At 50.5% G+C, this 24220-nt stretch overlaps 1 protein-coding gene across 1 annotated transcript in view; it reads right to left on the bottom strand.

Annotated features, from left to right (window-relative positions):
- The window catches only part of NLN (neurolysin), a 218432-nt gene that overhangs the window by 128507 nt on the left and 65705 nt on the right, over positions 1-24220 (bottom strand). The window contains exon 5 of the mRNA XM_085631838.1: positions 8017-8119. Coding sequence (XP_085487964.1) covers positions 8017-8119 — 103 coding nt within the window. The remainder of the gene's footprint in view (positions 1-8016; positions 8120-24220) is intronic.

The following is a 24220-nucleotide window of genomic DNA, read 5'->3' as shown; positions in this document are numbered from 1 at the left end:
ATGAGGCAGGAGTGGAGAAGGCGGAAGGGGCGGAGGTGGAGAGGGTGGAGGAGGTGGGGAAGGCACTCTGAAAGGGGAGGTAGCACAGTCTTTCCTCTTTGGAGGTGGAGCTGGTTTGTCCAAATGTCTCTTTTTAGAAGAAAGTGCCAAATGTCCAGTTTTTGGATCCTTGGTAAGTGTCTTTTGCAAAGGTAAACAGTTCTTGAGACAATGGCTGTTCGGTAGGCGCCGAAGGTTTCGGGGCCGATGGCTTTTTAGGCTTGTCCGTGCCGTGCTTTTTTGGAACCTCTGATTTTTTGGTCGGCGCCGAGGCAGGCTTCGGCACGGGAGTGTCGGTGCCGAGGGCCTTATGATGTTTGGTCGGTACCGAGAGGCTGGGTTTCGACACCGAGGGCTTTGGTGCGGAGCTCGGTGTCGAGGTAGAGGCCGTTCTCTTTTTCGGTGCCGAAGTGTGTTTATCGGCACCGCTGGCAGGCTGGCTCGAGCCCGAGCCACCGGAAGGCTTATTAGGCTTCTTCACCGGGCCCGAAGGTGGGGTGTTCGAAGCAGTGTCTTTGGTCTTGCCTAGGCCTGGAGGCGAAGGCGTGACCAAAGCCTTTTTGGGTGTCGGCGCGGGTGTGGGAGGGGGTATTTTACTCACGACCCTCTGCGCCGGGGTGATGTCCTCCACATCCGAGTCGTCGGCTTCGGAAGCACTGACGAGGTCCTCTTTGGTGTGCTGCTGTTCCGGAGCTTCCACGTCGTCCCCGAAGATGTCGACTGGAACGGAAGTCGAGGAGTGCGCCATGTTTCGTCTGGCCCTTCGATCTCGAATAGTCTTTTTGGATCTGAAAGACTTGCAGGCGGGACAGTCTTGAGCCTCGTGTTCAGGGGAGAGGCAGTGGTTGCACACCTCATGAAGATCGGTGTTAGGGAATTTGGACCCACATCGAGGGCACTTCTTGAATGGAGTTCTTTCCATCAGCCGGGACCGGAGCTTGGATAGGCCCGAAGGCCGCCATCGACGACTGGAATCGAAGGTGTGTCGAAGAGAAGGTGATTAAGGAGATTAGGATCTGAACAATACCGCGAAGAGCGAGGATTCCGCTTCGATCGTCGAACTGGAAATGTTCGGAACCGGAGCGCGAAGTATTACATCCGAGCCCGATGGCGGAAAAAAAACAATCGGAGGATGGAGCCGAAGCCCATGCGCAATACGAACCAAGGGAGGAGTCACCGTCCTCGTGACTTCCAAAGACTTCCCAAGAGGAAAAACAAACTGCAAACATCCGGGCCCAACACCAGATGGCGATCTATGCAAAAGTGTGTAATCTGCAGCTCATATGCCTCGAACAAAATGCTATCAACTATAAGACATACATTTTATACTGTGAAATGTATTTATGGCCATGCTTATATAGACTTTATGCATTGTTAAAAGTTTAAAATAAGCAACTGGGGGAGGAGGAGCCTAGCGCGCATCCAAGATGGTCGCGTGAGCACAGGGCTCCCCGGACCCTCGCCGCTCCTCGGAATTTATCCTGAGTTTATCCTGATATGGTTTACGGAATCTGGAAGATGAAGGCTGGCTGAACACGGATCTCCTTTCAGAAATCGAATCGGACCTGGGAATCCTGATTTATTGTGGTCTGAACTTTTGAGACCCACCCGATGGCGGTGCCCGGTGCGAGGGTGAACTGTGGAGCCGGGGCGTAATCGAACAACAGCGGCTGCAGCGCAGTGCCAGTGGCCGCTCCAACACTTTCGGTTTCACTTTTGGACTTCAAAGGGGCTGGACGGCGGAATCGCTTGGTGTGGCTTGGTGTTTCCTTGGCCTCTGCGTGAGGCCTTTGTCTCCGCCTGCTACTAGTGTACCCATTGCCTTTGGTCCCCTCGCACCGCTATACTCCGGACTCTGGTGAGGCGCCCGTCTGCGGTGCCGGTGCCCACTCGACCCTTGATCGACGGTCCCCTTCGGTGAGCGTGGCCCACATGGGGGGCAAGGGGGCCCCCGAGGGGCGTAAGACTAAGGCCTCCCTTCGCGGGGGACCGGTCCAGGCGAACAACATGGACCGCTACACGCATGGCAGAGGGTCCCCTGGAGCGGCCGGTGCCCCCCCAGACGACGCCGGTGGTGGTACGTCCGTCTCTCCGGAGCTGTCCCTGCAGGACATCATGGGCGCCATTAACGGCATCAGGGAGACCATCGCCACGCAGTACGAGGCCCTGGCCCGTAAAATTGACACGGTGGCTATCGATGTCACATTAATTCGGGCGGATCTCTCTAAAACCAACGAGAGGGTTCAAGCGCTCGATGTGCGTACTTCCACCCTTGGTGCGGATGTGTCGGATCTGCGGACCACTCTTGGCGACATCAAGACGGCCAACGATCAGATGGCCCGGCGGCTGGAGGACTTCGAGGGACGAGCCCGACGCAATAACATCCGTGTCATAGGCGTACCGGAGTCCTCCGACAGCCGCCCGGTTGACCTCCTGGTCGAAGAACTCATCCTCCAACAGCTGGCCCCCGCTGGCCTAAGTAAGTTCTTTGCCGTGGAGCGGGCCCATCGAGTTCCGGGCGGTCGGTCGCGGCCGGGGGCCCCCCCGAGGCCTATTGTAGCCAAACTTTTCCACTACAGAGACCGAGATGCGATTCTGCAGGCCTCACGGGTCCACGGCCCGGTTCGTCATGAGAACTCGTCAATAAACTTTTATCCGGACTTCACCCAACTTGTCCAGAAACAGCGGATGGGTTTCCAGGGGGTGAAGCGTCGTCTCCGAGACCTGGGCCTTAAGTACTCTATGCTCTATCCCGCAAAACTCCGAGTGGAACACGAGGATCGGGCTGTCTTTTTTGACTCTCCCGCGACCGTGAGTGACTGGCTGGACTCGCTGCCGGACAGGGGTGACCGGCCGGGGCCCTCTGCCGGTACCGAAGGTGACGGGTCCCCCTTGGAGTGACTTTTGGTCCTTGACTTTGCCATTTTGCACTGTTCGGCTGGGTTTTACTTCTTTTGTTCATTTTGTCTCACTATGACCTGTGTGGGGGGCGGGCGGGGACGGGTCCCTTTCCTCCTCCGGGGTCTTTTCGTAGAATGGGGTTTGTAGGGCGACAGGCACACTGCAAGTTGGGGGGGTTTTTTGGCCCGCAGGGGTGCAGGGTGGGGGGAGTTGGAGTTGGGGGGGGGGGGGGTGGGGGGGTGGGAGGGGTTGTTTTGATGTGTGTTCTTTGTTTTTAGGGCGAGGTACTGATTTTTGTCCAGTTTCGGGTGCTGTGCTATTGGCTGGGGGACTTTTGATCTACTGGAGGGGATGGGGGGGGACGGGTTGAGATTGATGACATGGAACGTCAATGGGTTGGGGGACCGTATCAAGCGGGGTGTTGTGCTGCAGTATTTGCGTCGTCTGGCTCCTGATGTGGTGTTTTTACAGGAGACGCATCTAGTTGGTAATGTTTGTCATGCAATGAACAGGGGGGGATACCGCCTCGTGGCCCATTCTGGTTTCACCACTGGTTCCAGAGGGGTGGGCATTCTCCTGCGATCCTCACTTCCGTTAGAGATCACTAGGGTAGTCACGGATGATAGAGGGCGCTATGTGGCTCTGACTGGGAGGTGGGAGGGGCAGTCACTTTCCTTGGTCTCAGTTTACGTTCCCCCGGGCCTCCAGAACTCCACCTTCTCGGACTTGGGTCGCATGCTGCTTGAACTTCCGGACAGTCTTTTGCTTATGGGCGGGGACTTTAATTCGGTGGTCTCGGGTGACCTGGATCGTCACCCGCCCAGGGCCCTCCCCGCTGCCCAGGCATGGCTCGTCGGACTCTTGGAGACCTTTGGTCTGGTAGATAGTTGGAGATTAATGCATCCGACACAATGTCAGTACACCTTTCACTCTGGGGCGCATGGGAGTCTTTCCAGATTAGACTATTTTCTTATGCCCGCGGCTCAGACTGCCCGGATTCGAGAGGTTAGGCACCTGGCGCGGGGTATCTCTGATCATTCCCCGCTGTGGCTGCTCTTTGACACCGGGTCGCGGTCTGCAGGGCGGATCGCTCCCATTAACCCTTGGTACCTGCGAGACCCCACGACTCGCGATAGCCTGGTCAAGTCGATTGACCAATATTTCCTTGAAAACGAGGGGTCGGTGTCGTCCGCAATGTCCCTGTGGGAAGCTTTTAAAACCGTGCTCCGCGGACAAGCCCTCTCCCAGATAGTCGTGGCTAAGAAGCTCAAGAATGAGGCAGTGGTGAAGCTGGAGACTGACATATCGGGGCTGGAGTCGGCCTTGGAGGCGGGTGTCACTCCGGAAGGGCTCCATGCCCTCAGCTTGAAGCAGTTTGAATACAGGTCTCTTGTCACTGACGCTGCCAAGACTATGTATAGGGAGCAGCAGGGTAGACTATATGACTCCGGGGACAAGGCGGGTAAATTGATTGCTTGGCTGGACAGGAAGGAGAGAGTGAATCGTGTGGTCCCGGAGCTTCGGGGTTCGGATGGAGAGTGTGTGACTGAGCCTGGTGAGATTGTGGAGTGTTTTGCTGACCACCTCCGGGCCGTGTACTCTCCGGTGACTGATAGGGATGAGGAAGACTCTCGCCTTCTGCTGCGGGACATTGCCCTGCCCGGCTTGTCCGTCGAGGACCGTGAACAGCTGGACGCCCCCTTGTCGGTTGACGAGATTGCAACTGCGATTCGCTCCCTGCGCTCTGGCAAGGCTATGGGTCCCAACGGCCTCCCTATTGAGTTGTACAAATTGCGCCCGGATAAAATCGCGCCTTTCCTCCGTCGTATGTTCCAGGAGTCCCTCGAAACGGGTTCCCTTCCCGCCGACCAGCGTCTGGCTACTATAGTCGTGATCCCCAAGGATGGTAAGCCACGAGACCGCTGTGCCTCATACAGGCCTATTTCTCTATTAAACGCCGAGCCTAAGATACTGGCTAAAGTCCTCGCCACTCGCTTGCTGAGCGTTATCTGTGATCTGATCCATCCGGATCAATGTGGCTTCATCCCTCATCGTAATACCGCTCTTAACCTGCGGCGCCTCCACGGCGCCCTCGCTAGGGCGGAGTACCTCTCCGAACCAGCCGTACTGGTTTCTTTAGATGTCACGATGGCCTTTGATACCATCGAGTGGCCATTCCTCTGGGCTGTCTTGACCAAATTCGGCTTCGGGGAGGGATTTCTTGGCTGGGTGAAGCTTCTTTACGCTGGTCCAATGGCTCAGGTGGTCGTCAATGGGCGGGTTTCCCAGCCTTTCGCTCTCGGTAGGGGTACGAGGCAGGGGTGCCCGTTGTCCCCTCTGCTCTTTGCTCTCGCCTTGGAACCGCTCGCTGCCTGGCTCCGCTGGGAGCCCTCGATCAGAGGGATCCGGTGGGCCCCGGGCTTCGAGGACCGGGTCTCGTTGTACGCGGATGACATTCTTTTGTATCTCACCTCGCCGCGGCAGTCGCTTAATGTTCTCTTTGATGTCCTTACTTCCTTTGGGAGAAATTCGGGTCTGACTATTAACTGGTCTAAATCTTGCGTGTATCCTATCTCTGGTGGCCCTCCTCTCTTGCCGCCTCGGCTTCCGATCCAACTATCTCTGTCCGGCTTTAAATACCTGGGGGTGTACGTTTCGTTGGACCCGGCGGTTCGCTATGAGCAGAACCTCCTGCTTCCACTTCGGCGTTTGAGGGAGGATACGGCTCGGTGGTGTAGGCTGCCCTTGTCCCCGCTTGGTCGTGCAGCTCTGTTTAAAATGATGTCCCTTCCCAGATTCCTTTATGCACTTCAGAACTCCTTCGATGTCATTCCGGTTGCCTACTTTCGGGAGGTGGAGAGCCTGCAGAGGAGACTGGTGTGGGACGGGCGGGCGCGTATTGCTCTGGCAAAGCTTACTCTCCCCTGGTACGACGGGGGCATCGCGCTCCCCGACATTAGAAGGTACTATTGGGCCTCCCAACTATCGGCCATTAACCACGCCACGTATGCGCCCGGCTTGAACCCGGCGTATGAGATGGATAAATTTCTGCTTCCCGGCGGTAACTATAATAGGGCGCTTTACTCCCGCTTGGCTGGAAGGACCCTTACGGGCCCTACCAAGATCGCGGTAAGGATCTGGAAGGCAGCTAATGTAGCCATGGGCTGGAGTGAGCGTTTAACGTGTGCTACTCCTTTATTCGCCTCTGACCGATTGGGTAGCCTCTGGACTACGAAAGGCTTTGAGCACTGGGACACGATCGGTATTAGCAGAGTGGGAGACTTATGGGTTAAGGGCGCGGTTAAAACCTTCGCGGCGCTCCAGAGCGAATACGAGCTTACTGAAAGGGAGTTCTTCCGCTATGCCCAGGTTCGGCATGCCCTGCTCTCTGTCTTTGGGGAAGGGACCAAGGTCCCGGCTTCTTCGCCCCTCGAGGACCGCATACTCGATGGTCACGTGCCCGACAGTACTATCTCTCTAATTTATAAAAAGCTGATTAATAATCGGGCTGACCTCTTGGTGCGTGTTCGGGAGGCATGGACGGGAGATGGGGTGGAGTTGGACGACGAGGACTGGCAGTCCGCACTGTCGTCCCCTAAGGAGGTGGCCATCCCGGCCCGTCTCCGTCTGGTCCAGCTTAAGATTCTCCACCGGGTTTACGTGACGGGTCCCCGTTTGGTTTCGATGGGATTTTCTGACGACGGGCTCTGTAAGCGGGGCTGTGGGCTTAGTGCCACCTTTCTCCACATCCTATGGGAGTGCCGCGAGGTGGTGGAATACTGGCGCCGGGTGCATGAGGTTATGGGACGAGTCACCGGGGTTGCTCTGTTGCCGGAGGTGCGTCGCTGTGTTCTGAATGTGTGGGAGCCCAATGATTATAACGCGGCCCAGACTCGGTGGGCGGCCCTGGGGAACATGATTGCCAAGAGAGATATAGCGCAGCTTTGGGGTTCCCAGCGGCCTCCCACCGTGTCTGTATGGATGGAGAACATGGACTGGTGCATGTTCAGGGAGAAGACTGTGTATGTGGCTCGTGGTAAACCGGGGGCATGGGGCAGAATCTGGGGGCAATGGAATGAGTATCGGGGGAATATCTGTGCTCCCCCCCTGGTGGACACTTCCGAGGTTGCCTTGTCCCCCTGACCCGTGATGGTTCCTTGCGTATTTGGAATATCCGAGTGTAGACCTGGCTCACCCGTGACCCCCCCTGACCTCTTAGTCCTCCTTCCCCTTGACCGCCATCTGGTGGTCGGATGTGAAGTCCCCCTGCTGTAGTCTGACGCCCACTTCATGTCACTACGCCTCGCCTTTTGTTTTTTGGTTGTTATTTATGTTAAATGTATGTATCCTGATTCCCTTATGTGTAACCGGAGCTTCTGTAATGGGCTGGGCCCCATGGGCCGGTTAATGACTTTAACACTGTGCGATCCTTTTTGATTCTAGCGGCCGGCCCTGGTGGTTGTAGGCCCATGCTTGTATCCTTTTTACTGTTCAATAAAAACTTTTTAAAAAAAATAAAAAAAAAAAATAAAAAAATAAGCAACTGATACTTGCCATCCTAGGTATCGTGTCGATAGAATTTCATTGCTATTAAACATGCCATGAATTTGGAGGGAAAATGTCCATGTCTATTCTCTCACTCCAAAATGTAGACAAAACGCCGGCCCTTGTAAAGACTCACACCGGTTGGTAAGCTGGATCTTTATCGTGAGGGGCACACAGCATTCTTTGCATGTGGTCGGCTTCTATCTGTTGCATGCCTGAGGATTTAATACTTCTTTTTCTATTACACCATGCAGCCTACCACCCCTGCATTACACACAATTGTCTAAGCACTTACAAGGGCAAAAGGATGTCATGTGAATTCAATGGCTCTTCTTTAATTTTTTCCTAAAGACCTTCCACTCGTCAGAGCATGTATGTTGCAAACGTTATCACTTTTCTCTGTGCTGCAGTAACGTAAAACATTAGAAAAGCAAACTCATAAAAATATGATGGAGCATGTTAACTAACAATTCTCACTTTATAAACGTATGCTGCTGGTAGATGAAATGATACATCTGGAAAAATACTCACCAAGTGCGTCCTTTGTGAAAATAAGGAATGTATTTTCCTCATTAAGATTTTTGTTGAAATCTATACAAAGATTGCTTACTTTTTTCTTTATTGATGTTATTTCCTGTGAAAAATAAATTGAGACAAGCAGCTTATTGTCTGGTATCCCCTAATGCAAACTGTCATAGTCCATCATCTTAATATACAAATGCATTCCTGTCATGGTTTCTATCACAAAAGCATGCTCCTTAACAACCAGAAGACTTCTGTTTGCCACTATCATTGTGTGCTCTCTGTAAATGGAGTTTTTTATTATCACCAGGGCTATTTATGTACGTATCGAGGCACGGTGAACATTAGTAGTGATCAGTCTATTTTCCCTAAGGTTTTCTTTCTGATGCAGCCAGGATAACTTAGATAAGGGTCCCCAGGTAGACTTGTAATCTAACTCCATCCTCATCGAGGTTGCAATGGTGCTTGGATGTGTTCCTCTCTTCAAGTTCCCAATTCTTTATAGCCGACTCTCTGTCTGCAATTCAGATGCAGTGGCACCGTCTTCGCAAGTCGCCATTCATCTTCCACCACTTCCATTTTAGTGACTCATCCAGCAAAATCTTTGTCACTCACCAGCTCGCTTATTTGTGCCAGAACATTTGCAGTTCAGTTTAGTTCAACACCTGAGCCCTTTCAAGAGTATCAAAGTAAATGTAAGACAACATTAGCCCCGGCACACAGAGCTAGAATGCTAACGCAACAATTAGACTAAATCACAAGCATATGACATCTTGGTACATCAAAAGAAACAAAACAGAAGGCACAAATATTTCACAATATCACTTCTTCATTGGTTTTTGATAATCAGAGATTCATTATTGAGGGTGGCAAACATAGAAAAAGAGTACATCCACCACGCCTTGAATCATACAAATTAGAAACCAGAATCTTGCTGTTTTGTCTGACTGCCCCATATTTGTTCCATGTCCAAGTCAGCTCGTGCATAGATAGTCACGTTAATTATTTTGTCTGGGGTTATACTTGATAAGTTAAATATTATTTTCAATGCATTTGCTAATAGGGCATAGTAATAACTAGGGGAATGCCCTGATTTGTGATCTTTTTTAACCATGTTTTAACTATTGTTATTGTATATTGTACTTTATGATTTGCTCTTTTATGATCCATTTTCCTGTGACTGAATAAAGAATAGAATTGAACTATGGGAATGAACAAAAGTGATACACAGAGGGGAACATTCCCTGAGATGATCACAAGGCTATAAAATCGAATCTCGGCAAGACAGTCCAAGCATTCCATCACTCCAAGGTCAGAATACTGAGCACCGTAAAGTAGGCAATAGTAACTTCTGCTACTTTGAGCATTAGAAATGGCACAAGTGCGGTATAAAGCACCATATAAAAATAAGTCTTTGTTATTAGTGGGTGCAGTGCTCCATTTACAACTACAATTATGTGAATATAGCTGTTCTATATAAATATAGATAATCCATCAATCCATTGAACAATTGGCTTTGCATATTTGTGGCTTAACCCAAGTACTCATTGCTGACAACCACTGGTGAATATATAGGACTGAAACTATAGCGCACTGGCCTCTTCCTAACTCCATATGCACATTAGTTGTTCTTGAGCACTTTCAACTGCACAAAATCCTGTAGGTCAATGTCTATTTGTGTCTGTTAATGTCACTGTCCTGTCCAATGGCTCAGACACTTTTAGTCTTTCCTCCATTATTGTCTCCAACCACCCTACTGAATGCGCTTACCACAAACTACCCCATGTATTGCATCATCTCCTCCCCCCACGCTCAGAGGCGTAATCTTTGCTGTAGCAGGTCAGTGGCAGTCTTACAAAACGGTGCAAAGCTGCCAGCATAGATTTAAATGGGATCCATGTAGCCTGCAAAAATGTCTGTCCAGGCAAAAACCAAAATGCTAAAGATGTGCACATGCGGCAAATGCATGCCAGAATCACATAGTTGAAAAACATCAGGATTTACTTGAAAGTTACATGCAAAATGCAATCTAAAAATACAAAAAATATGACATCACAAAAGGCAGCATAAAACAAGGGGAAAAGCATGAAGAGCCTTGGGGGGGGCGGGGGGGGGGGGGCACAGGACAGTTATAAAAAACTGTGGCCACAGAGTGGTGCAGCACAGACTCACCTGGTTGCACTGACAAACAGCAACTGAACTGCTATCAGATTGAAAAGGACAGGACAGGAAAAAAAAAAAAAAATCACTCTTTTCTCCCAGAACCTCTCTACTTAAGAGGCACACACAGCATAAAGACCATACTAGAGTAGGTGATAGTAATATTGATAGTTCACGAGACGAACATTACAATGAATTGTTTGTTGGCATTCAACTCTTTCTGCATCAGGGTGATTGTGGACTCTTGGTCTCCAGGTGGCTCAAATACGAATACCTACTTTGCCTTGTATGTCACCCAAAGGTTCGTGGGGAAACACACACATTCGGATTTTGAAGAATCTATAAGTCAAGGGTAGTCTTCCCTTTCAAGTAACTGTTCATGACCACCCAGCCTCGATACCTCTGTTGTCAGAGTCTCAATTTTATCAACCAGAGGTTTAATCATAAGAACTAGTTTATCTTCTAGAATTTTTGCTATAACCTCTGAGAGTGTGGAATTCTCAGCCTCAGTGGGAGTCTGTGTTTTAGCATGAGCCACGGTAATTCTCCGAGGTTGATCTTGTAGTACCTTTTGGTGCACGCTACTCTTCTTGGGATGAGGCTTTCTACATTTCCTAACTACTCTTTTTGGGGGGGATGGAGGTGATTCAGACTCACTTAAGGGTTCCACTAGGTCTTGACTTGAAGTAGCGGCCTCATTGCCCACAATACTATGGGTCGACATCCCCACCGGAATAACATCAATTACAGAGTCCCCTGTGGCTAGCTTGTGGACACTATCGTTTATACATAGCTCCAGATTGTCAAAATTATCTACCGAGGGCTCCTTCCCTAGTGACTTACGTCTTTCGCTATTAATCAGGCTGACCCTTTTAACCAGATAATTGTCCATTGTTACTTTTGCTTTTGGCATAGCAATGATAGCAGTTACTAGTATACTTGGGAATACAAAGAAAATACCAAGGGAGCAAAATCAACCAATAATGCAATAGTATGGCAAAACAGAAATAAAAAGTGACTTTTGTAAGGGAAACAATACCACCGCGCCTCAATGGGATCAATAGTCTAACAACCACGTTGAGCACTCAATAATAGCTTGTAACTGACCATGTCCTGATTATACTTGCAATTTCCTTGTCCGCAGATGCACTCAAGGGGGGTGGCCCAACCCGACCTCCTCCGGCCTCCTAACGGCCACACAACGGCCCGCCCTTTGCCCGGGCTTAGCCCGGCGTGTCCCGCGCGCGTCCCGCGACGCGGGGGAAGACCTCTCAACTTTAAACGCCTCCTGGCGCGAAAAGGGATCCCCCGATGACGGCTTCCTGCCGCAAAGGTTCGTGGGTAGTGTAGTTTAGTTTCTCCCTCCCGCACTGCGGCCGCGCTGCTGGAAAAGGACGCGGCAGCGGGGAGAGACCTTCGGCGGGACCAGAGCGGGACCCGAGCTATCGGCAGCCAGGTAGGATTCCTCAAAATAGTGTCAGTTAAGCGCCCACTCCACCGGGGAAGACCTCTCAACTTTAAACGCCTCCTGGCGCGAAAAGGGATCCCCCGATGACGGCTTCCTGCCGCAAAGGTTCGTGGGTAGTGTAGTTTAGTTTCTCCCTCCCGCACTGCGGCCGCGCTGCTGGAAAAGGACGCGGCAGCGGGGAGAGACCTTCGGCGGGACCAGAGCGGGACCCGAGCTATCGGCAGCCAGGTAGGATTCCTCAAAATAGTGTCAGTTAAGCGCCCACTCCACCGGGGAAGACCTCTCAACTTTAAACGCCTCCTGGCGCGAAAAGGGATCCCCCGATGACGGCTTCCTGCCGCAAAGGTTCGTGGGTAGTGTAGTTTAGTTTCTCCCTCCCGCACTGCGGCCGCGCTGCTGGAAAAGGACGCGGCAGCGGGGAGAGACCTTCGGCGGGACCAGAGCGGGACCCGAGCTATCGGCAGCCAGGTAGGATTCCTCAAAATAGTGTCAGTTAAGCGCCCCACCTTGCTCACACGTGACTATGAAAGATGGACAAGTGCCCCAAATAATTATAACCCTGGGGTCCCGCAATGAACAGATAACAGGCGACGTGTGCATTCTGTAAGCATGAGGGCTATGAGCTCCAAGTGCTGAAATAATATCAGCCCAGGGCAGTTTATCACAAAGCAAAACATATGAGGCACTATTCATGTGTGTGGAATTTAGGATATATTTCTTACTATTTGTCGTTTGGGATAGCTCAGGGGGTCCACAACTGTTTAGAAAATTAAACAATATTACAGATTAATAAATTATAGTCACATAAAAAAGGAAAATTGAAACTCTTTACATGTGAAGGAATTTGAAATTGGAAACTGCAAAATTAACTTGGTATCCTTGGCTTGAATCGTGCAAGCAAACCAAAGACAGCAAACTGCATAATGGATGTTTGGTGGCCTCAATTGAAGCACTAGGATGTGTCAACAAAAAGAAAGAATACAGTCGGAGCAAAAAAAGTAAAAAATACAGTGATATATTAGCGTTCAGCATATCGCGTTTTATTTCATAAACAAATACAAACCCTCCCATTAAAATAAAAATGTCGATTTTTGTATTTTTATGTTTGTGAAGTAAAGAAAATATTCCCCAATTTGTGCATTAGTTTGATGTATGATTGTTTTTGTAGCTGTGTGCATTGTTAGGAAATTGCTTAGGTCGGAGCCACGAACTTCCAATAATGACTCAGTAGGGGTCAACAGAAATGAAAACATTAAGAACGACGGGTATAGTTTATCAGTGGGTGAATGGATAAAGAAATATTTGTTTATTCATAGCACATTTGATATAGGTATATTTTCTGAGCTTGTGCCTAGGTCTGTACGAAGCTGTCCCTTCATGTGATATATCAAGAATCTGATATACTGTTTAAAGAGTCCAGGGGTTCCCCTCGGAGAGGAAAGGGGCTTGCTATGCAGTCCCAAAGTGCTCTATGAGGGGGTAGAGTGGATGAGCGGCCTTAGGTTTAACACAGAGGAGTGAAAGACATTTGCAAATACACACAATGGTTAATAAAGAAGGAGTATCCTTATATATGTTTAGGCATTAGAGAAAAATGGTTCAGGTAAATATGTTTTTAAATATAAATTCTTTTCACTTTAAAAAGTGCACACTGCAATTTCGGAGTTCTGCAGTGTTATCCTATGAAAGGAAGAACAAATCCTGCAAACAGCTATAGTAAAGCGACTTACAAGACCAAACTCCAGGAGTTAAGGTAAAGGTTGGGCAAGGTCCAAGGCAGCACCAGCAGTACATCACCGGCAGCACGGTGGTGTGCGAGTGCAGGGTGCAAAACAACTTCAGGAGCCCATATATTTCAATAGAGATCAGTCACTGCGGAAAGAGGCTGCAGGCTCTGGCCAGGAGGCCAGTCGGGCTGAACAAGCAAGTGTGCTCAGGCTTTGCGATGCTCAGGGGCGAAGGGGGGGGGGGGGGGGGAGGAAGGGGGACTCCTTCGTCTTCGTCTCCAAGGCACAGAGGTAACAGGTGCAGGTGTGTCCTTAGGTGTCAGAGGTTAAGGGGGCCTGCATGCAGAAGCTGTGGGTGACGTTGAGGAGTCCAGAAAGGGTGAAACCACGATCGACTTGAGCTCTGGAGGACCTTGCTGACACCGGTGTCCCACTTCGACTCGGGCCGGAGGCAAAGGGTGCAGTGGTGACTTCGGATGTCAGGGTTTAGCTGTTCCGGAGGCTTCAGAGTCTTCTCTTTTGTAGTTTCTTCAACACAGGTCCGCAGACTCTATGTGGTATTGGCACAAACGACATACACTGCTTCTTGGCGGTGTGTTTTTCCAGTGAGCCCTGTAGACCTGTATTGGTAATGTTAGAAGCCTAGTCCTCAAAACATTCTGTAGGGCTTGCCTTCCCAATACTGCCTCTATGACAAGGGTGACAAGGCGGGAATGCGGAAGATGGAGGCCCGTTGGGTGCATAGCATTATGGGTGGCAGAGGTGAATCCTATATCTCTGATGAGAGAATAGCAGAGGAATTTGTGAGATACTATGAGGGGTTTAACAGCGTGCGCCCTCTGGCTGAGGACCAACACAGTTAGTGTTACAATAGTAGTAATCCACAAGTAGGAGAAGCCAGCGACGAGTTGTGGCTCCTAGCGCCTGATCTCACTACTCAATGTGGAGACTAAGATTTTGGCAATGGTGTTGGACATGAGGCTCATAGGAGTTATATCTCCCCTGATCCATAGGAACCAGTTGGCCTTTATGCCACAGAGGTCCACTAGATTTAATCTCCACAGACTCCATAATTGTTTGGCAGTTGCCCACTCCCGACAGGAGCCACGTGTATTCCTCTCCCTAGATGCCAAGAAGGCCTTTGATACAGTGCACTGGCTATTTCTGATGCAAACCCTAAAAGATTTGGTTTCTGCCCCAAAATTCTGGCCTGGATAGCAATGCTGTATCGGGTGACGACGGCAGCGGTGAGATTAAATGGAACCCTCTCCTCTGAATTTTCCATTGGACGGGGGATGCAACAGGGATGTCTGCTATCCCCCTCCTGTTAGCCCTTATGCTAGAGCCATTGGCCTGCATGGTTCACGATCATCCTGATATTAAAGGCTATTGGGCCACAGAGGCTACCACTGAGCTTGAGTAGATCTCGTTATATGCAGATGATATCATCTTGTATGTCACCCGACTAGAAGATACGATCCCGGTGGTGTTTGAAAATTAGGGCACCTCTGTAGAATATAAAATAAGTTTCGATAAAGCAGTTCTGTCTGTATCCAATGGGAGGGAACTGGATATATCTGCCCTTCCTGGGAGATTGCAGATAAATAAGGAGGGCTTCCAATATCTTGGGATTTATGTAACCCTACACAAAGGAGAAGCTTCAAAGGCTTGCCCCCTTTGTTAGCTGACCCTGACTTTTGCTGCTCCCAGCAACTGGCCCTCACCGGTTCTGACTCCCACTTTGGGAGAGAGAATCTGCGGGAAAACCAAGATAGGAGGAGAGGTGTGCACACCTCTGATACTCCTCACCTCAGGTGGAGGAGGTGAGGTCCCCGCCATCTTGAAGATTGGGGGACCCAGCCAACCGGAGAGAGGTTTATCCCTCCTCCAACTGGAGGGTGGGATAATAGGGGTGTACAAGGAAGGGACCCTTTGGTCCCGGCCTGTACCTTCCTGAAACGCTCTAAATTTAGTATTTAGGGGTGACCTCAAACCTTGCCTCCACAGACAAGCAAGAAGAAAAAGAATCGAAGAGCCATGCTGAAAAAAAAAGAGGTGGACACCACCTGCCTTGGCCCCAGCCCTACCCGCCTGTCCTGACCTTGACCTGCTGCAGCGGAACCCCGGCATGTCCAGCAGCCCCCCCCCCCCAGAACCTGGAGGACCTGCCCTGCCTACAAAGACTGTTTCCTGTGAGCAATGGACTTGCTCAAGATCCAGACTCCAGCTCGGGCCAAATCTGCGAGTCTGCATTACTCTACACCCGACACCCACAGGCCACGTTTGAGTTGCCCAACACCATGAGGAGGTCCCCCAAGCGGAACCGGACCTAGGATCTGGTGATCCCTGACCTACCTCAAGCCTCCCAACGATGCCTGCAGCCTCTACTTGGAGGGTCCTCCCCGAACGCAACCGGAGCTGGTAAGAAAGTCCAACGCCTAAAGACACCCCTCCAACCAACGGTGTCCAGGCACCCCCTTGCATCCAATCTTACCTCCCCAGCCGGTAGTCACCTCCAGAAACCCTCCCTGCCAGAGCCTGGAGTCTTTGTTCCGACCAGAAATCGCCCATTGAAAACAACAGGGCACCCAACGCTAACTCAGCACACTGCAAATGGCCACCCCTGTGCCGCTGTGGGTGCACCTTCTGTACTAACTCTGATCCCCCTTTGCCCTGAGCTTAACCCTAGGAGCTTTTCTCCCACAACCCAGTGGCTCGCTCGAGAGCCACCAACCGACACCCCTTGGCCCCATAGACTAACATTGGGCACTCTGCAACCAGCCGCCCTAGTGCCGCTGAGGGTGCTCTTTGAGTGCATTTTTGACCCTGGGGAAACCCTTGTTCTCACCCCAGAAACTCGACTCTCAAAACCAATTGCTTACCTGCAAACCGATAACCACATTTTCTCCTATAGGATTGCATTGACTGTTTTTCCTGTTAAAGTGTTCACTGTGTTTGTATGGAAACCCAAGCAACTGTGTTTTAATGTTAAAGTGGTTTGCTTACCTTTGTCTAGGAAATGTCCCAGTGTGATATCTAGGCATACCACACAGAGTAGAAAAAGTAATCTCAAAGGTACTCTAAAAAGTAACCTCAAACGTAATCACAAAGCACTTACAACATAATGACAACTGTCTTTAAATGTTTTACAGGGGGCGTGGCCAAGATGGCGACCAAGTAGGACGTGCCTGCTCGTCGTTCCGTCCTGCCGACTGGGCCCACGGACATAGACTAGAGAAGTGGGGCCGAGGGGTCCGGAAACAGCATTTGCGCGGCGGCCTGAGCCGACGGCCATCAAAATTAGGCACTGTGGGAAGAAGAGAATTGACATACGCTCGCTCGCAAAGCAAGGGAGAGATCGGGCTTAGCGAGGCCTGGCCGAGGAGCTTCAGTGAAGGGCCAGAGAAGACGCTCCCCGCTGAGTTTAACTGGTTGCCTGAGGGAGAGCGTCACCCAAGACTGCGGAGCCTAAAAAGGCAACATAGCTTGGAGAGATTGCTCCTCCCGACCGCGAGACACAGGGGGCTCGAGAAAAAGCCTGGCGACAGGCGGGAGCTGGGCCTGGCCGGCAGCAAAGCACCAGCGAGGCAGGCCTGGCAGACGGCCTGCAGAACCTTGCAGGGAACCCTGCCCGAGGTGAGAAGGCGGCTATCCCGGGGGGGTGCCAGAAAGGGGCTGAGGCGACCACTCTGCAATAAAAGGAGACAGTTTTCAGCTGGGAACATAAGCATTGTGGTTTTCCAAGGAAATAGAGGACCACACATTCCCCGCAACACAGGTCCGGACTAAGGTTGGAGCAGAGCCTTTTCCCGGCTAACTAGATCGCCTCGGGAGACCACAGGTGCTGGTGGCTGCCGGGTGCTGGAGAACGTACCGCCCCAGAAGAACAACCTTGAATTACTCGCAGGGCCAGGCCCCAGGCGCCCCTCAGACAGCCTCAGGGTTCATAAACTGACCTGTAGCGGACCCCTCCACCGACCAGGAGAGCGAGATGGCAAGCTGGCCTACACCACTGAGTAGAGGGCTGGGAGAATGTAACCCGAAGAGCTGAGGGGGGCAGAATTGAGCTAAAAGAACAAAGCATACCGAGCCCCTTCTGGACCACGAGTACACCCACAGCCCCCCTCGAAACCGAACAGTACCGGCGACAGCTGGAACACTGGGCTGGCGGCTCGTTAGCTTTTTGTGACTTGCGACCTACTTCCCCTCGGAGTGCTTCTGGAACAGGACGGCAAGGGGACCGGGGCTTGCGCGTCTCCGCATGCTAAGGGTGGTACCCCGTTGGGCAGTCCGAGCCCTTGGACACGTGTCTGGTGCCCGGGCGGGGTGCCACTGTTGCCTGCACGGCAGCCGTCTCCCAGGATCGGCTCGCAGGGCCCCGCTGGCCGGCGCGCCCTCCAACATGACTGCGCTGAAGGGGAAAAAGGATCATTCAGTAAAAGATCTGTTGCTCAAATCGACCGGTGCCGGAACATCAGAGGCACAGATTGTGACGTAACTGGGTGAAACGGAGGCCCCGCTCACACGTTCTTTAACTGAAACCCTTTTTGCCACGCTATAAGAGGATTTTAAATCTATGAAAACAGAGAGATTCCAGGAGCTCCGCGAGGTGACAAAGGACGTGGACACACTGGAAGTCATTTGCCTCCGAGATCAGCATCTCGATCTTCAGGCGCACACCGAGGACCTGAAGAACCGTTCTCGGCACAACAACATCCGCATCTGGGGAGCCTCGCACGGAGCAGAAGGCAAGAACATCGCCCTTTTCATCGAGAGTCTCTTTAGATCATTATTGGAAGGCCCTGAAGACATGGAGATCAAACTGGATCGAGTACACCGAGTAAGCCCGAAGAGACCCTTGCCTGCTCATCCAGCGGATATCCTCACTTGCGTCCACAGTTTTCAACCGAAGGAACGCATATTGCAAAAAGCCAGAGATTCCCACCCCATCTGCTACCAAGGACTTCCACTTATCCTCTATCAAGACCTGGTGGTTTCCACTCTGCAAAAACGAAGATCTTTCAGACCAGTCACATCGAATCTATGAGCCAATAAGATCCCATACTCCTGGGGACATACTTTCCGCCTCATCTTTCTCCACGAGGGGAAAGGTCACCACATCCGACACTTAAGAAGGAATGCCAACTACTGAACATTGATGAGGAGCTTGCTGTAAGCCCAACACGTCCTGATAGAGCGCTCAAAGGCCACAACAGGAATAGATGGAGGACGGCGGGCTCCAGTCGCACAGCGCTCCACCCAGACCCAAAGACTATGGCAAAAGAGAGAGAGGCGGTGTTGGCTTCCCTGGGGGAGGACTTGACCGGCCCGACCTGAGCAGATCCTTATCTCACTTAAATTGATGTCCCCAGAGTCAACCGGGGCCTCTGCGGCCCAATGCCAGCACCTTGCAGAGACCGTGGGCAGAGGTGGGGCGGAGAGGTGGGATGTACCAAGCCGCTTCCACCCTCCTCCCATGGTTTTGACCACCCAGGACATTACGACCGTACTTAATATGTTGTTTGTTTGTTGTTTAAGTTCTGTTTTGTGGGTGTTTTCCTCTCCTTCGCTCCCCGAATGCGTCCATTAGCTTCATGGTCTGGTAGCCCAATCACCCCGCGAAGCAGTTCCCCCTGCTCCGCTAACATAGCGCCATTACCCCTCACCTTACAAGGTATCCTCCCAGTTGTGCACCACATGGGTACAGATGCCTCAGACACTTAAGATAGTTACCCTAAATGTTAAAGGGCTTAATAATCCAGTCTAGAGAATTCAGGTGCGCATATCTGCCTCCTCCAGGAGACCCATCTTCTCCCAGGAGACACGAACCGGCTTCACTCTAAAGCGTTTCCCCAGTAGCTATTCTCTTCTCTTCTCTTCCCACTAAATCAGCGGAAGTAGCTATTCTTCTTTCAGCCTCATTTCCTGAGAAACTGGGCCCTAAACAAGCCGAGCTCAAAGGTAGATTATTAGCGCACTCCTTCCAGGTGGGCTCATACTCTCTCACTATCGAATCCATTTATGCCCCAAACGATAAGCAAGAGAAATGTATCCATTCAGCAGTAGCAGAAATTAGCATCTGGAGAGACGTGCATCCCACTGCCAGGGACTACACATTTTACTCCCACTCTCATAAAACTTATGCCAGAATAGATTACCTGTTAGGTACTCATACCTTCAGGTCGTACGTCACGGGTGGATATACTCCCCGTACCCTGCCCGACCATTCAGCAGTGACGGTCGATTTTAGATTGCCAGTCGCCAATACCCCTCACGTGGCGCCTGAGAGATAAGCTGCTGTATTGTCCTGAGGTGGTAGAGAGAATCACTAAAACTATACAGGATTACTTCAAGATCGGTGATAATACCGAGACTTCAATAGCACCCTCTGTGACGCCTTGAAAGTGGTAGTAAGGGTGGAATTCACAGCCGTTGCAGCTTTCTATAACAAATCGCGAAGGGAGAAGAGGCACCTTCTTATGGCTCAAGTGCAAGAACTAGAGCATATTTACCAGAACACAGGAGCCCGACGGTTTCGAGGCAGTTAGAGGCAGCACGCACCCAATTAGCAGTGCTAGACATAGACAGAGCGGAGTAGGCGGCGCTTAGGCTACAACACACTTTCTCTGCGGGAGGCGACAGGAGTGGGAGATTGCTGGCCAATAGATTGAGAATGCAGAGACAAGCCGGCGGCATTGCCTCGGTGTACTGACCGATGGGGGAGCTTAGGGAGCCAGACCAGCAGATTACTGATGCTTTCCACCAATATTACACAGAGCTCTACGAGGAGCCGAAACTAACAGATGAGGCACCATCCAGATACCTGCAGGGGGTGGCCACAGCCAAGCTGACACCCGACCAGGCTAATACTCTAGAATCTCCCATTCAGATCGAGGAGGTCATCACAGCCATCACTAGAGAGAAACTATTAAAATCCCCTGGACCGGATGGGTTCACAGCCCTTTTCCACAGGACGTTTTGCCAGGTCCTGCCACCAGTTCTCACCAGTGTTTAACGCTATTGGGACCTCCTAGCAGATTCCCCAATCTATGTTAGCGGCCTCTGTGGTGGTGATTCCCAAGCCCGGGAAAGACAAGAGACTTTGTGCCTCCTACAGGTCGATGTCTTAATTCAATACAAACCTTAAATTATTCACTAGAATTTTGGCAACCCGGCTGTCCCCTCTTCTCCCAGGTTTGATTGATCCCGATCAAGCAGGACTTATCCCAGGCCGCCAATGTGCGGACAACAGGAAGAGGCTACTGCACATTATAGATTAAGCGAAGAGGTTCGATACCGAACGCATGTTATTCTATGGACGCTGAGAAAGCATTTGACAGAGTCCACTGGACCTACTTAAAAAAAAAACCCCTGGTTCATTTTGGACTGCCCGACAGATCTATACAATGGGTATTCAGTAGTTACACCAATCCGACGGCTTCTGTCAGAGCGAACAGCTACACATGCACTCCCTTCCCAATTCGGAGGGGGGCCACACAGGGGTGTCCTCTTTCCCCCCTTCTGTTCGCACTTTACATGGAGCCCATGGCTCAAAGGGTGCACGATTATCCACACATTGCAAGAGTGAGCTTCGGTGGGGATAAGCATACCCCACGTCTATAGGCAGATGATGTGATTGCATCTCTGGAGGCCCCTAGGTCTCCCTCCCAAATTTTCTGGAGGACCTGGAGAGGTTCTCTCAAGGGGCAGGCTTTAAAATAAACATCCAAAAATCACAGGCCCTCAGCCTCTCACTTAAGGCTCCCACATTGGGTGACCTGCGCGAGGCATATCCCATCCAATGGCCAAGGGTTGAGATTCCGTACATGGGAATAAAGCTTGCCGCTTCTCCACAACACACTGCATCGTTGAATTACGCCCCGCTGCAACAGCAAATACGGGCACATCTTAGCCGCTGGAAATCATACAAGCTGTCCTGGATAGGCAGTATAGCGGCGATAAAAATGACAATATTACCTAAAATGTTGTTTCTTTTCCAGACATTACTGCTGGAGCCCTCACCAGGTACTATACACTCACTTCAACAAGACAGAGCAATTTATCTGGGCTGACAAGAGACCTCGGTTGCGCCGCAAACTAAGCTACAGACCCCTGGGGAGGGTGGATTGGGGATTCCAAATCTTCAGAACCTTTTTTATGCAGTTCAGATACGCTCCTTTGTGGAATGGTCCTGCTCTGAATCTGAGAAGCACTGGTTATTCATAGACAGGGCCTTGGCCGGGGTGCCCCTGTGAAGGATCCCCTTTCTCCCCAGACGTCCCCGTCCCCCAAACCTCCAGCTCTCGCTGGTTATACAGACTCCCTCGTGACATGGGATAAGGTAGCTGAGAAGAAGGCTCTCACGACGTTCCCATCTCCTCTGACACCCATAGTGGCAAACCCCGATATCTCCGCTGGGATGGAAATTAAAATCTTATATATGTGGACCCGGGAGGGCAGACGGTCTATTGGACAGTTTTTCAACGAAAATGGCCCCCTTACATGTGAGGACTTTCGCCAACAGTAGTGTCTCCCCGAGAGAGAACGATACAGATATCAGCAAATTAGGCACTGGGTGATGCAACCAACCATCCGCCCTCAACCACAGCTTTACCTGACTGCCTATGAGAAATGGATGCTAACCAAATAAATAGACACCCGTCTTATTACGGAACTATACAATTTGTTGAAGCTTCCCCCAACAACTACTAAATCCCCCAGTCAGCGAAGATGGGAACTCGAGTTGGGCCGGGAATTAACAATGCGGAAGTGGGAAGATATTTGTTACAGAGCCACACACATAGCTAGAAACGTAGCCGGTATTGAGACAGCCATCAAAATAGCTACCTACTAGTTCCTCACACCCGTTATGCTCCATAAGGGGAATCCAGCAAAAGAACCCCTCCGCTGGCGGGGGTGCGGGGCTCAAGGAACCTTAACACATATCCTATGGGAATGTCCGAACTAAGCTGGCTACTAGGAGTACATCATCGATGAGATAGATGCTTGCTTTGATATACAACTTCCCCACTTTCCGGCCTATATTCTCTTGGGCCTACCCAATGCCCTCATGATCCCCTTCAAATCTCGCAGAAGCCAGCAGATAGGCCTGGCTCTTGGGGCAGCCCTTTAACATAACCTGGCGTTATGGGGTACGGTCCGCCTAGCTACTCAAACGGGATGTCTACACCACATATAGCAATGTCTTAGGCATGGAGCGCATCTCTCTCTCTCCTTCGCTAACCAAGGGACTTCATTCCCAGACCTATGGAAACCATACATAAAGATGCTCTCCTCAGAATTTAAAGAGCTCACGTGCCCCAAGTATCTACAAATGTTACGGCTTACAAATCAGCCACAGACGGAACCCCAAGAGGGCACATATAAATATATTGCTGGGGGGGGACAAGGGGTGCAGGAAAGGGGGAGCAAGGGAGGGGGTTTTGTTTTAGGGGAGCGGGGGATGTTGAGTTTCATTAAATGCACAAGCTGCTATCTGCCTAAGGGTGCAAGATGTTTGGTTTTTGTGAGTCCAAATATGCTTGAAATTTAATAAAGAAATGATAAACCTAAATGTTTTACAAACCTGTAACAAAGTCAATTTAATCCAACTTGCATATTCTCATCAACCTGTTTTGAAAAGAACAACTTTACTTACCTGTACCAAGTCCTGCTTGGTTCTAAAAATAAAATACAACTAAAGAAATATTTTTTATACAAACAATTGGTCTGAGTTAGGTCTTTGCGTGTGTGACATAATTTCTTGCCTGAGTGTGTACAATAAAAGCTTAACACTACCCTCTGATAAAGCCTTACTACTCTCCCACACTACCACAAATAGAGAGGAAGGTGTTATCTACATTCACCTCTGTAAGCCTTTGGGGAACCACTGGACTCTGTGCACACTATACTTTACTTTGGTATAGTATATACAGAGCCAGCTTCCTACATGAAGACAATACAATGTAATCAATACAATGATGGTATTGTCCTTGCAGACCTCTAAGCGTACTACTTAGCTGATTGGGGATATTGGACCGGAGACCATACCACGTATGCGCTAGAAAGATCCCAGTTCTAATGCAGGTCTTATTTACATCATCTTTATGGGGGAAAAGGAGCAAGATGTCCGCTGCCAGCGACCCTGGAGACACTAGAGGTTTGGACCAAAGGAGGGAAACGTATGGGATTGGCGAGTAGAAACACCTGAGAGACCCCGCTGTGGACGGAGGTGAGGCTTAAGGATATTGGGAAGTTAAGAAGGTTTGGGGCCTGGGACCTCATTGGGAAATTCAAACTTGGTGATCTTCTTGAAGATGGGGGATTTCTTTTTTACCCTTCTGCTCCCTTCAGAATGATTACCAACTCAGTGTTACGTAGTATTTCAAAAACACGCAGCTTAGACATGCATGGAATGCAGAAGGTCTGTACGCATCTTGAAATACACGAATATGCACTACTAGAAGGTCGGCTGCTCCTGGGTGAGATAGAAGAAAAGGCAGTTTCCTATATCTATAAAACGAAAAATAATAACATGCATGACTCACTGACGAAATGGAGGAGAAAATGAGAAAACAAACTGGGAGACCTGGATGATATGGATTGGGAGGCGGTTTCAATGCATCCAAGAGAGGCTCATGCAATTTAAGATTCTACATCGAGTCTACTATGATCGAGCCCGATTGCAAACGTTTGGGAGAGCTGACTCCCCTGAATGCTTTAGATGTATGGGAAATAGGAGGTCCTTCCTGCATAGGCTTTGGGATTGCCTTCTCACACAACCATACTGGCGAGCAATACTGTCAGAATTGGGAAAGATCATGGGGCGTCCTTTCCAGTAGAGCCTAAATATGTTCTC

The sequence above is a fragment of the Triturus cristatus genome, chromosome 2_1 (assembly GCF_964204655.1).
Source record: "Triturus cristatus chromosome 2_1, aTriCri1.1, whole genome shotgun sequence".
In the NCBI taxonomy this organism is placed as follows: domain Eukaryota; kingdom Metazoa; phylum Chordata; class Amphibia; order Caudata; family Salamandridae; genus Triturus; species Triturus cristatus.
This window is presented reverse-complemented; position numbering and strand designations above follow the sequence as displayed.